Here is a 14,637-nt window from a genome sequence, read left to right as displayed (position 1 = left end):
TAATTATTCACCAGTGAAGCCTGTGAATCTAGTGACGTTTGTATAAGGTTCCTTAGGAAAGGATATGAAACTAGTAAATTGAGCATTGGAAGCAGTACTTGTACACGTTAAACTAGTTTTTCTATTTTCTTTTTATCTTTTCCAGTGTTGTTTTGAACAACTATTTTATGACTGAAAGTGATCCACTGGTTATTCACAGTGCTGTGTGCAATTCACTTAATTTAGAAGAGATAATGCAAAATGCAAATCTGTCTTTTAACACTATATTTTAGCACAAAAAGCAACTTCGTGACAATTTTTTACTTAAAGATGCAATTTGAAGTAAAAGAATAGCACGAAAAACTCAAGTGACTACAGCAACTACTGCACATGTTATTGCTTTTCATATTATTCCCCACACTCTCACTGTTAAAAGTTTACCATGATTAGCACATAATTACATTTCAAGGCAAAGTGGTACCATTGCAGGACTTTTGCGTAACAACCATAACATGAAATAACTGAAATTACAGCCACATTATTTAAATTTCGCCAAGGCTGTGAGGAATGCTTACGGTATTTAATAGCTCTAGAAGAAAATTTAAACAAAGTGCCTTTTTCTGATATTCTTATTTAAAATCAAGCTTTTTACAATTGTATTTTTGTATTAACTTTGCATGAAAATCAATTTGCATTTAATGTAAAGTGCTGACACGCTACACTGAAATAAGTAACACTATAAAAGAATTAAAACATTAGTGTTATTTAAAGCGTTATTTGTGTAATTATTCATGTAGGTAGATTGATGTGGCATTATTACAATGCATGCTTGTCTCTTTTTTCAAGCTCATTTTTATTGTATTTCGCACTGGTGATAATACAGCTTTTAACATTCTACATCAATGTACCATCTCAAGTGCATGTATATCTCTTATATACTATATATGACATTACTTACTAAGTTATACAACTATGCTTCAGCCAATAACTTGGGAATTAACCTAAAGACAACAAAGGCTGTCTTCATCTTTGACAAAAAGGTGAAGAAAGAAGGCATTTGCATTTAAATCAAAAACCCATGGCACAAGAAACAGATTATAAATATCTGGGTGTTCTTTTTGATAAGCATGGTTTGTTTGAAGCACGTAAATTGCCTATGAAAACCAAAGTCTGTGCGCTTGAGATGGCCCTCAGGGGTGTGGAATTTAATCAGATATCTGCTTGTCCATGGGACAGGTTGCTTCTCAAATCTACTTAACCTGTAAAAAAATCTACTTGTTCATTTGGTGCCATGTAGTGCAAAGACAAATTATGGCAGCAATCTCATTGTGTAAGAGCTCTTATAATAGCCTCTCTGATTATGCCAGGGCTACTACTATAATAAGGCTTGAATACTTGCAATTTCAATCCCTACTATAGCAATTTTCTTATTTTGCCACCTTTCTGCAGATCTGCATTCTGGGGCTGGAGGAAGCAGTAAGCAATAGTTACAGGCTGGAATGCCTTGGAGTCTGCAAACCTACTAACTTGCATGTTTTAAGGATTTCCACCAGCTCTTCTCTAATCTTTTCCCATAATGAGAAAGGTTAGAAATTTACTCCTGACAATGGCAGAAGCAGAAGTTCTTCCAGGGTTGGGAAAAAAGTGATTGGAGGGAAAGTGAACTTGTAGATGCTCAATAGATTTTCACATTAGCAAATCTATTGGCTGGCTTTACTGTGAGTGATCGCATTCCGCTCTTCTACAAGAAGCATATTGGCACACAAAGTAGTTTTGTTCAGTATCAGGAACTACTGTGGCAATCAGTGGCGTAACGAAACTGAAGGTGGGCCCCTACAAAGAACATGGAGGGTCCCCCCCCCCCCACCAGACTCACTCAGGGCAGGTGGTGTGCTGAAGGGGCCCCCTGGAAGGGGGGGGTTGCAGGGTCTTTGTTAACCACTGGTGGCAATGTGTGATTTTGAGACCAAAAACTTTTTTTTCTTTTTTGCCAGTGTTTTTACAATGGTGAGGGCCTGGCCGCTCCCACAACAATAAAGTGTTATGAAAGCCATCTCAAAACAAGACACACATTGACAAAACCAAAAGACTCACAAAAAAAGTCAGATAGGTTGGCTTTGCCAGTGCTTGTTTATTTTCATGCTTCCCATAATCTTGGTTACACTGATTTTCCATTGGGAATATTTTTTGGAAATACTAGCATGCATCAACACATCTTACTGAATGATGCTTCAAAGAAATAGCACCTAAACTTTCATAGTAGGGAAACATTTTTTTTCATACTTGCATATTTTTCTGAACATTTTACTTTGACAGCAAATAATCATCACTCTTGCTTACAAGCTTCTGTAAACATTTGCATCTAATCAGAGAGCATTCCGGGAGCATTATACTTAGCATCATATTGTTATACTTTTCAAACTTTTTTTTTTTTTTTAACTGGTCAGTAGTGCAGTGACACCTTAAACTGTTTTTTTTCCACAGAGATCACCCTAATAATGAAGGTTTTTTATTAAGGAACAATAAATACAAGTTCGAACAGCATTAACATATGGACACACGTATTACCTCACTGCAGACAGGTCCCTTCTCTGTAAACTGGCAGCCAAAGAGTTTGTGCTGCAGGGGGCCGGGCCCACCTGTCCCAAGGCCAAAATAAATATGAAAACTTGTAATTCCATATACCTGGGCCCTTCTCTCACGTAACAGAAACCTGTGGGGCATATCCATGGTGCCCATTTTGAAAGTAAGAAGCACTAAGTTTCTTCCAACCATCTCATACGACTAAGAAGCACTTCATAGATCAACATTTCGTTTAACGAGAAACTCTTCACCAGAACAAATCTGCCTTGAATGTGGAACTATAAAAACAAGCATTAGCCAGACAAAAATGTGCTTTAAACTTAGTAAATCAAAAGAAGATTCCTTAGACCATCTGATTTGTACACAAATCATGGGTTTAAAAGGAAAAGTTCTGACCAGAAACTATGTGTTTCAAATTACAATGTAACAAATTGTTTGCTTGTAGATGAAACTTCTTGATTTGAATCAAACATGAAGGATTTTGTAAAATATTTTTTGTATCACATGTAATGGTTTTCATTAATTACGCATTAATTAAATAAGAAATATATGTATCCACACACACATATACATACACATACAGAGGTTGAACAGAGCCAAAAACATGCCTCTAAATCAGAGTTCTTCTTCAGTGCTTGTGAAGTGATAAGCTGTGTGCTCTGTTTCCCTTATTTCCATTGGTATAGAATTGTTAGGCTCCAGAAACTCCCAGCAAGAATGATACTTGAACAAATGAAGGACTGATGGTCCTTTAAACTAGGCCTTTGCTTTGGGCCGGGCAGAAAATGAAATTAAGAAAGCCCTTTCAACTGGGAGTAGTCCTGGGAAACATACCTCCCAGGACATTTTCTTCTATGTCACTGATCCACCTTGTCTATTTCTAGACTAATGCAAATACTCTGAATCTTCGGGACCTTCTCAGGATACACCATCAACTGGCAGAAGTTATTGAAGCACTTGATCACAGATCCTAACCCACTCCACAGAGGAGATATACCCATGCCAATGGCCGACGAGGAGTTTAGATACCTAGGTATATATACGTAATGAAAGATCCCCAATTATTCTATAATAAAACCTATCTTAGAATGCTTTGTGGCAGATGTACAACACCTGCGGGGTCTTGCCGTTCTCCCTCCTTGGTCGGGCAGCAATGTTCAAATGATGACACTGTTGCAGATGATCTATGCACTACAGAACACCCTACCTAGTTCCCACAGACTTCTTCATAGAATCGTTGGCCACACTGCAACTCCTCCTCTAGGGCGATTGGCCACCTTGCATAGCCCTCCAGAAGCTGACTCGAGGCGTATACGATGGGAGGTATTGGCCTACCTGACATCTGGGGAGTCCCAGATAGGTGCAAAATCTGAATAACAGCCAATGCCCAGAATCTTCCTAACTCTGAGTCATAAGCTCAGTGCAGCCTCTAGGACTTTTAGCCTCACTTTTTTTTTTTTTCTTATGTAGAGGCGCCAAACTGGTAAAAGAACCTGGCGGATCCCAGGTCCCTAACCATCGCTGCTAGAATCACCCCCCATGTTGAGCTATCCAGAGTACCCAGAAAAATCCTGCTGTTTATAAACTGAAAAGCCATACAGTACAGGTTCAGGCCCGGCAAGGAAAGCCCCCTCTTCCCAAGCTTGCACATCAACTTTTTCCAACCTAGCCTTTCCCTCTCTGAAGCCCATATAAAGCTTGTTATTTTCCAATGAATCTTATCAATAGCTGAAGTGCAATTAAAAAGGTAAGTCAGCTTGGGAATAATCGACATATGAAACAGAGTCACACGCCCACAGATAGTAAAAGATAAATTCATCCATCTGGCGAGTAATAAATCCACCTCTTTAGCCACCTTCCCTAAATTACCTCCAGGGGGCAAGTACTTACTCTCCCCCTGTGCCTCCCCCCTGTCCAGTTTGCTACATTCCAGAACATCACCTATGACTTGGAGTAATTTACAGAGTACCCCAATAAAGCCCCAAATTCTACCGCCAGCCTTTCCACCCTGTGGATAGTCCGGGCAGGGTTCGATGTACAGGTAACCAGATCATTTGCATATAGAGCAATCTTATTGCTATAATGCAGTGAACAAAAGGGGCTTACCTGGGCATCCAGTCTAAGCTGCTGGGCGCACAGCGCAATATAGGTATCAAAGAGAAGTGGAGACAGTGGACACCCCGGCTGTGTGACCTGCAAATATCAAAACACCAAGTCAGTGACCCGTTAAGTAAAATTCTGGCCAAAATTCTCATACAGTCTCTGGAGGTTCAAAATGAAAGGGGGACGGAAACCCAGCACTGCCAAAACCTCCCAAAGATAAGCCCAGCACACTCAATTAAATGCATTGGCAACATCTATTGGAAGCACTGCCAAGTCGTTGCTAAGTCAATAGATCCTATTAACTGCTGGGTACGCGCATGGATCTTTCGCTTTGGCACAAAGCCCTTTTGATTTGGATGCATTAATTGTGGTTCTAACTTGGCCAGCCTTCCACCCAAAATACTTGCAAAAACCTTATAATCTGCATTTAGTGAGGATACTGGTCGATAAAGGTCAGCATTCCTAGGGTCCTGGACAGGCTTTAAAATCAAATTAATCATGGCTTCCTTCCATGAATCAATGAATCAGGGGCCTGGGCCTTGCCCTGATACATCAAAATAAACGGAACCTCCCACAATGGCACAACCTCGTCCTTTAAGAGCTTATAAAGCTCTGAGGAGATGGCATTAGAGCCTGCCACTTTTTACTTCTGAGTAATCTACGCCTCCATGCACTCGCTACCCTCCACAGTAAGCCCAGGTAGTTCTAGAACCCTCAACAATTCCCTAAGTTTGTCTGGGAACACCGCTTCGGTGTACAATGTGGAGAATAAAGAGACCATGCACCCCTGCATGTCCTCAACTTTGTTTGAAACATCTCTCTGAGGACTAACAACCAGCTCCTTGATAATGTTCCTGGACCTCTCAACCCTTGCTTTCCATGCCAGAAATGCGCCGGCCCGCTTCCCTGAATTCCAATATATTAACAATACCAGAAACTGAACCAAAAGGCTATTACGTTTCATAAACATAGACAGTTTCTATGTTCATAATGCACCAGCAGAGCAAAGAAGCAGCTTTTGTACTTTGATCTAAAGACTCATACCGATGTTCAAAATACCGATGTTCAAAATTGCAGAATTCTAAAGTAGCAAATGAAGCAAGATGTGGATTTTTGTTCCAACAATTACAAAAAATGATGTATGGCCAAGTTAGAAAGTTGAAACGAAGATAGGTAAGTGGTAGTGTAGTGTAGCCATTGTTAATGTAGCTTTATGAGGCACTGCTAGTTAGCCGGAGCAAAAACCGGATTTGGGGTGACAAGGGTCCTTCACCGTGGGTCAGACTTAGTCCCCCACACTGCGAATGATCAAAAATCTAATAGTCTCATTAGGATAATGAGAGCCTACGTGACATGGCGCCGCCAACGTTTGGTCTGGCTCTAATTTTCGGGTCCACAGATTTATCTCGGTCTCATATAATATAATGATCCCTCAGTTCCTTCTGCTGAGACGTCCGTGGCACTGAGGATTTCCGCCACTGTGGTATAGGTAATCCTAATTACAGCGGATCGTTGTTCAAGCTTGAACCTTAAAAGGATAAAGAACCCATCTTGGTGTGCCTTCTCTGAATTCTGGTGCTTTTATAATGGCGGATCCCCAGGTTGTACAAATAGCTCTTAACATGAGGCAACCGCTAACGGCACATTTGCTAGCGAACGGCCTCACGGGCCAGGGTGGTCCGGTCACGTTTGTGGTGGACGCCCACGCAGCCTATAGAACAGAACTTTTTTACTCTTGGGTCGCATTTCCAGTAGTTGATGGGAATACAAATACATTCCATACATATACAGTAGCGAACGCGCCTGGACAATACAGGGCGTACGCATACTTAGAGATACCTCTATCTTATCAAGAACATTATAATTGGCTTGATGGCGCCTTACCCCATACAATATTACCAGTAAGGTTAGGTCCACTAAGTAATGATGATCCTACCTGGCTTTTATTGGCCACATATACGCCACATCCTGCGGCTGCCAATATGGCAGTGGCTGAGGTTCGACGCTCATATACTGAATTAACAGCAATATATAGACGATTAGTACAATTTGTGATGCAGGCACTAAATACAAACCCAGCGTGTGCTGCTCCAGCACAACCACACGCAGTAACAGCAGGTATAAACCCGGTGACTGTACACTCTATTATGGGTAAAGTACCAGCAAAACGGGAGGAGACTCCATTTTGGCTGGCGCAGAAAATTAATACGCTGGAAGCAGTATTTCCCCATACCGGACCTCAGGACAAACATAGAATACTAACTATGTGTTTACCCTTTGGGATGGTTCACACAGTGGAACATTGTAATACATGGGGCACAGTGTTTGCTGCGCTCTATACAACGGCACACGGTACACTGACATTAGCCAACCTACCGGAAGTGCTTAAACAAATTCAGGATGAATACGGGGCTGCCCCGGCCTTTGATTTAGGAATGCAACTGATGGGCAACTTTGCTGCGGTTTCTTCGATAATCCTAAGCAATCTTAAAGGGGAAGCAGTTGCACTTGCAGTGCACAAGTCTAGCCCCTAGTCTTCGTGACGTCCCGCAACAAGATCAGGAGCGGGAACTGCCTAAAATAATAGCAGAAACATTCCAGTATCGGTCGAGATAGCCTAGGGGCTAGACCACAAAAACCTCAATTTCAGGGAAAAATTAATAAAGATAATACTAAACAGCAACCTGAGGGTAACAAGAAGCGCTGGGAGAAAAAACAACAGACACCCAAAAAAGAAAGGGGAGAATCTCCACGTACGGAGACCCCGCAGAATAGGTATCATCTCAGAAATAGAGATAATATAAAAACGCCTGATAGATATCAATATACTGATACACGCCAATCTCGTTCCTTTCAGGACTCTTCGGAAAAGAGAAATGAGAGAGGTGGGCGGTCAGAGTGGAGAACAGAGTACGTGAAATCGAGACAGGAATCACAACGCTCTTCAGAGGTTTCTGTCAAGAAGGAAAAGAAACCGATACAACAAAAACAACAGTTCATAAAGAAAAAGGTGGCAGCAGTCTCATTGAGACATGCCACTCAGGAAGAGGGTTCTCTTGAAGAACAAGACACGGGCTCTAGCACTGCTAGACAGCGCTGCAGAGGTCACAATAGTTTGCCGGAATCTTCTAGAGCATCTGGAGGTGAAAGCAACTGATGATTTTATACAAGTAGAAACAGCAGATATGCGTGTCTCTGAACCCGACAAGGTGTATACAGTGACTTTACAATTGGAAGGAGACATTGAACGCACTATACACGCAATCTTTTGGGATCGTGTAGTTAAAATATATGACATCTTGCTGGCCGAACAAGAGTGGCCGCCTGATTTTGTCCGCACCTGCCCAGCTGGGGAGGAGGTTATTAAACCTTCCTTCTCGCCCCTTGTTCCAGAGGAACTGGCTGAGTCCTATTCTATAAAATGGGCTCTCGCACAGGCACCGGCGTTATATAGAAATCACGTAGGGTGGGATAGGGATTCTCCGTATCATGTAATTCCCATTAAAGGTGAGCCTCAGCCACAAACAAAGTAGCCCATAAAACATGAAGCAATGGCACAGGTGAGAGAAATACTTACACAATTAGAATATCAGGGGGTAATTGAACCCTGTGTCTCACCGATGAATAATCCCTTATTCCCTGTAGCTAAACCGGACCATTCATATAGAATAGTCTTAGACTACAGACATTTGAACGGACATACACGTACATATGCTATACAAAATTCACATAGCGCTGCACTAATGAGCAACATTGTGCGGAAAAAATATAAAACTACTTTGGATATCTCAAATGGATTCTTCTGCCAGAATATACCACCTGAAAGCCGAGATTTAACGAGCTTTAGCGCGCTAGGCTCCCAGAAAAAATTCTGTTGTTTGCCTCAAGGGTATAAGAACAGCCCAGGACTGTTTGCAGCTCGTGTGACTGCTATTTTACACAAATTAGACCCTGAAGCGTTGTCATACGTGGATGATATATATATCTCACGGATGACGAGTTGCTACAACATTTAAGAAAGGTAAGCCCGCATTGTTGTAGGGTTTGCCAAAATCTGCTACAAATTTAACTTCAAAAAAATTGAAAATTGCCTTCCTTAGCATCATATTCCTGGGATATGAGCTGTTGAATGAAGGTAAGAGCCTAGCGCCACAATTCTTAGAAAAGTGTGCACAACTGCAACCACCAAATACGATTAAGAAACTCCAATCGTTGTAGGGCTTTCTAAATTTTGGCAGAACATACATTCCTGATTATGCTACACGCATAAAACCTTTATATGAATTGATACGTCCTGATTTTTCAAGCAAATTCTGGACAATTGAACATACACATACTCTTCAGGAGTTACAAGCAGATAGGCTAGCAGCGAAACATTTACATACACCGGACAATAAGACTCATTTGGTCATCAGGGTGATAGCTGGGGCCATTGGGTTTACTTATGTCACATCTAATGAGGGTGAGACAGTCCCGATTGGATACAAGTCACACATGTATTCTGCTGCTGAACAACTATTTGCATCCACAGAGAAAATTCTCACTGCTGTACAGATGGCTGTTATTAAAGAAAGACCTCTTGCCCAGGGGAAACGCATTATTGTCGTTTCTCCTATTCCGGCCCTCGAGGCTGTTAAAAAAGCTAGCGTTCCGAACACAAAAGCACTTCACCTGCGATGGATACAATGAGCTACGTCTTTAACAGCCACGGATGTAGATTACATTTTTGACCCAAAGTTACAAACTCAGGAATTTCTGCAATATCCTGTTCCCGCTGACACGTTGCCTATTGATCAATATAATGTAGTCATGTATACCAATGGCTCTGCGCAACCTGCTATTGGAACAAAACACCAATATTCTGCTGCATGTGCGGTAGTGAGCGGCTATATGGAGGGGGAGAAATTCTGCCCCCTACATACCTATACGCAGACCTTAGGGGATTGTACAGCACAATTGGCTGAGCTAAAGGCTCTACTAATGGCACTAGAACATACGGATCCGACGGAGTTCACACTGATGGTTTGTGATTCGTATAATTGCGTCCAGTCTTTTAACGAATACCTACATTACTGGTGCTTGAATGGGTTCAGAGATTCAAAAGGTAACACCATAAAACACAGATTGCTGTGGTGGAAGGTAGCAGACCTGAAAGAGACGCTACCCAAAGTCCATGTTGTGCATACACTTGGACACCAGCTCGTTGGAATACACGTTGCTGGAAATACTTTGGCTGATGAAACCGCAAAGTCGGCAGTGGCAGTTGCCACTGTAGCTGCAGTGACTCGTTCGAGTTCCAAACCAGACACAGAGATTATGGCTGCCATAAAAGCTACGGTTGGTGGCACGACTTATCCAAAAGGATTTCCAAATAAATATCAATACTTCATGGGAAGTATGCTGAACGCTGAAGTTAAAATTCCTAGTGTAGGCGTACGCGACATCCCCAATAAAGATGTAAGACCACAATTGATTAAAGCAGTGCATGAGGGAGTGGCAGCTACAATTTTGCGAATGCAGGCCCGTTACTGGTGACCTGGTCTCTATAAAGAGACTGAGCAGTACGTCCTTTGTTGTGATATCTGTCAACAAATTAAAGTTTCAACAGCTATGCGCCCGCCGCAGACACCCCTCTTAATATCCAACAGACCATTACAATGTGTGTACTTGGATCATTGCAGTCCACTAACACCGGATAGTGCATACAAATATATACTAGTCGTGTATGTTCATGTGCAGTTGCGGCATTCCATTCGGACCAGGGCCCTGCTTTTGCCTCAAGGGCATTCAGGGACACCATGGCTTAGTTGGGAGTCCAGCTCCAGTACTTGTCTCCATTTCATCCCGAGGGAAATTCTGTCGTGGAGCGATTAAACTGCGATTTAAAGAAATCCTTAATAGCCAGAGTCTTAGGTACGGGTCGTAGTTGGATAACCCACCTGTATGGAGTTCAGAGAGCACTAGATAACCTGTCTAGAAGGTCCCTGGGGGGTCGTACTTCATATGAGTGCCTGTTCGGAACACAAATGTTTGTTCCGGATCTTGATGGTCCTGGTGTGGAGGCGGCGAGAACACCTTTTGACATAAATGATTGTGTCACTGTTTTACAGGAATTACAGCAGTTCCGTGAAGATAACTCTTCTATAAGTGCCGCCTCCACAGGAATTAAGGATGTGCCAGTAACACCTACCGGCTGGATTACCAGGGTTGGGGATCTTGTGCGTGAAAAGGTCGCAGCGAAAAAAGAATTTGGCCCTTCTTATCGTGCCCCAGTCACCGTGTTGGTGATACACGGAACGAGAACTGTTATTCTACCCTCGTTGCCAGGTACCAAAGAAAATCGCTTTGTTTCTATTGACAATGTCAAGTTACAACATGTGGCCGATTTTACACAGCAGACCAAGAGGAACGTCCAGTAGTTCCCGAATCCCTCTCACTACTGGGGAAGAAGTTCCGCTTCAAGTTATCTATACCAACACTGTTGTCTCTCCGAGCTTGGGGAGGGTGGATGATGATCTTGCATTAGTTCCACTAACAACGTCTAACTTAGAAACATTTGATCAAGTCACCATGACTACAGACGTGACGGATGGTGCTATCTACAGTGTACCACCGCGAGAAACACCAACTCCTCCATTGACTACGGCGACGCCTTTTGCACGAACTGCCTCTGGTTACTTTGCCGACAACAACAATGGTCTATCGGACTCGTTTGCCTATTCAAATACTGACCTGTCAGGTCCACGTAAGCTGATGTGTTGGCTTAAAGATATGTATTTTGTTTTTCCATGGAACTATCTGTGTCTTTTATTGACTATGATAGCATTTTTTTCCTTGGATTGGGTTTGGCATTACCTTTTTTCTATTGATACATGGTCATTTTCTTCCTGAGAGATCAGCGGTTGAACAGGTGGAGGAGGTGTTGAAACCACATTTTTCATCATAGGGTTCGAAGAGACTTGTCCTTTGTGAACATTTCTGCAGTGCCAATTCCGGATGGGATTGTGTGGGATAAAGTAATGTTTGATATATACGGTCCCACTGAAAAAATTCAAATACTGTATGTCCTAAAGTTATCTATGAATGATATAGTAATACCAGGCATTGTATCTGATGATTGGGATGTGAAGACAGTTGACTCTATGATGACAGAATTACAATATTATAATGTCTCTGAAAATGAAGATGTTTACCAGTTTAAAGACAATTATGGTGACATGTTTTGCTATAATTATTATGGGCACCACTTCATACATAAAGCAAGTAGTCCAAAAACGATATTTGACTATACGCAATGGGAACATTGCCCAACTCCCCCGCAAAGGAGTTCTAAAACTTATTTTGACAAATTTAAGTATTTTTCTGGGCATCATCAAATGAATGCTAAGTCATATTATTTTAGGTTAACTCCGACTAAAGATAAACAAATGTTGTTGACCAACACAAAATGCATATATTCGGACTCCTTTGTTTCCCGGTTATCAATTGAAGGTTATGAATATTGGTAAACAAAATGTGGATTTAAAAACTGTTTGGGGAACAAAAAATTGGCAAACCAAGGGTAGAGAAACATTGTTTAGAGCATGTCTCATTCCCGTTCAAATGATTTTGTTAAATGAAACAGTACAACAGACTAGCTGTTTAGGCTTAGCCACAATCAGAGAATTGAACATGCCTAGTATACCTGCCCCTGCAAAATTTGATGACTGGCAAAAGTACACAAATGCAACTTTTAGTGAGCTTATTGAATAGGTCCAGAATGGTACATTTAATGCTTCACAGACACGTCCAGGCGGGTGGTTATTGTGGCCAATAGACACTAACGTGTGTCATCAACGTTTTGTCACCTCCTCTGGGGGTTTCCGGACGAGTAGGTCAGACCCTCGCTATATATCACCAGAACATGCTGACATAGTTACAACATATAGTGTGGGAAAATTGTGCCAGCAATGGTTAAAATCATCCTCGCTAGATGCAGTTAAGACACATCTCACTCTCCTGTCTAATAACACTGACTTACAAGATTTTTTGTCAGGCCCGACGACGCCACGCAGGAAGCGTTTCTTGTATGAAGTGTACAATGAAATATGGAAACTTTCCCAGCAAGAGGCTGCAGCCCGGTTAAGGCAGATAGATCAGGAAAATCTGAAAAAAGCATTGGCTGTTGTGGATAATGGAATTCACACCTTGTCCGACCGGATATATACAATTAACAACATTGTTTCTTCTGCTATAGACATTATACGATCTGATATGTCTTCTTTATATCATGGACAGAGTCAGACCAGGTCCATTATGCAGTTGGGTTGGTATGCTTCAGACATTGAAGGCGGGTTGCGTTCCGTGGCAGCACATCAGTGCCAGGGAAATATTTTTTTCCTTTAATTTAACGCGGCGACAACAACTAATGGCTAAGAAGGAGGCGACTTATGTCATGCTCAACATTGAAAAGTTAGAAAGATTGCCTTTTACCGTGGCCGGGATTCCCTCTGCAGAGTGGTTGATACACGGGGTTATTAATCTGCCTATTTCTCCATTACAATTCACTTCTTGTTTGAAACATGTTCCGGTAGGCAGATATGACAATTTGGGAGATAGTTACATCCATGAGGTGTGGGAGCTTCCCTTCTTGTACAAATGCCTCAATGGCATGAAAGAAGTCTTTCTTAGCAGTAGTGAATGCGAGACTTCAGTCAGCCATTCGATGATTTGTAAGCAGCTGTCCTTGCATGGGGCGTGTAATGCCTCGGTGGCGAACTTGGCTTGCTATCTGAAGAGAGTTCCGGTCCACTTGATTAAACACACATTCCAGGTGCTTTCAAACGGCAGCTACGTCCTCCTCAAAAGTGAAGACTGTTGTGGCATGCGGGCCGGAATTGTTTACGTTGTTTCGGGCACTAAGGTCATTACTTGCTGCAGGAGTGTGTTGTTTCCCCCCACTAAATTTAGGGAGGTAGCGGATATTTGGCCTCAAATTGCTACTTCCAATGTGAATTTTGACAAGGTAAGTAGACTGAAGGCTTTATTGTTTCAGAAGCATGTGGCCCCTACATCAGCACGCGGGACCGACGCACTTCAGGTGGCAAGGTCATCAGCGGAAATACAGTCCCTGTTAAATACAAACTTTCCGAGCCACTTTGGTGAACTCGTGGGACATATATTTAATGCGTCCAGCACGGCTGGATTAGCACATTTTTTCAAAGCCGTTGGTGTTGGTTTTGTTCACACCTTCTCTTCCATATTCGGTTTAATACCTTTGGCTATTCATTTAATTTTCGGAAGCATTTTTGAGGGATTTCCGATAACTTTGGCTTTATTTGCCGGCATTTTGCTGTTCCTCTTGTTTTTCCACAATGGCTGTCCCGCCGCAACAAGGACAAATGAAGGCGTCAGCGCAGCTGTGTCGTGAACGCATGATACGGCACTTTGGAGCAACACTCCTGGAACGTTTGGAGTGTGAATGGTCTCTGTCATTCAGACCGGTTTTGGATTGTGTGCAGCCCGTGTTTCGGTGCCGTTGGTGCTCTTTTGAACATGCACTGGACGTCTGCCTCTCACAGCAACGCCCCCCAGTGGTTGATGCTGATCTGTTGATGTTCCCGATGAGGGCTCATTACCAGACATGCGCTGCGTTTGCTCCGAGAAGCTACTTACGAGATACCCTTCCTGGAGGAAGTTGATATTAACTCGTTCACAGGCTCTACACGGGATGCCGCCTTGGTTGACACTGGGGCTTTGGAACACACCTGCTCCTTGGTAGTCTTTGGCATTGATTTTCCGGTTTTGTCATCTGCCGAAGTGGAGAATCTCCTGCTTTCCATGACCAATGTTTGAATTGAACTTATTCTAAATTGACATTGTCATTGACATTGTCATTTGTATTCAGCATTTTGCCGCATGCTCATTTTTTTAAATTGAGGGTTAATATGCTTTGGTGCCATCTTAACTTGTTGAAATTGGATAGGTTTTTAA

General features: G+C 42.3%; 1 protein-coding gene across 5 annotated transcripts in view; it reads right to left on the bottom strand.

Annotated features, from left to right (window-relative positions):
- ATG10 (autophagy related 10) overlaps positions 1-14,637 on the bottom strand; it is a 718,554-nt gene that overhangs the window by 559,048 nt on the left and 144,869 nt on the right. For 4 of the 5 annotated variants that reach the window (XM_069224673.1, XM_069224700.1, XM_069224710.1 and 1 more), the window contains one exon: positions 4,669-4,755. The exons of the other annotated variant lie outside the window; for it this stretch is intronic. In XM_069224673.1, the coding sequence (XP_069080774.1) occupies positions 4,669-4,755 (87 nt within the window). The remainder of the gene's footprint in view (positions 1-4,668; positions 4,756-14,637) is intronic. 5 annotated transcript variants of the gene reach the window in all.

Source organism: Pleurodeles waltl, chromosome 1_1 (genome assembly GCF_031143425.1).
Source record: "Pleurodeles waltl isolate 20211129_DDA chromosome 1_1, aPleWal1.hap1.20221129, whole genome shotgun sequence".
NCBI classification, from domain to species: Eukaryota; Metazoa; Chordata; class Amphibia; order Caudata; family Salamandridae; genus Pleurodeles; species Pleurodeles waltl.
The sequence above is the reverse complement of the archived record's forward strand: the minus strand, read 5'-3'. Positions and strand labels throughout refer to the sequence as shown.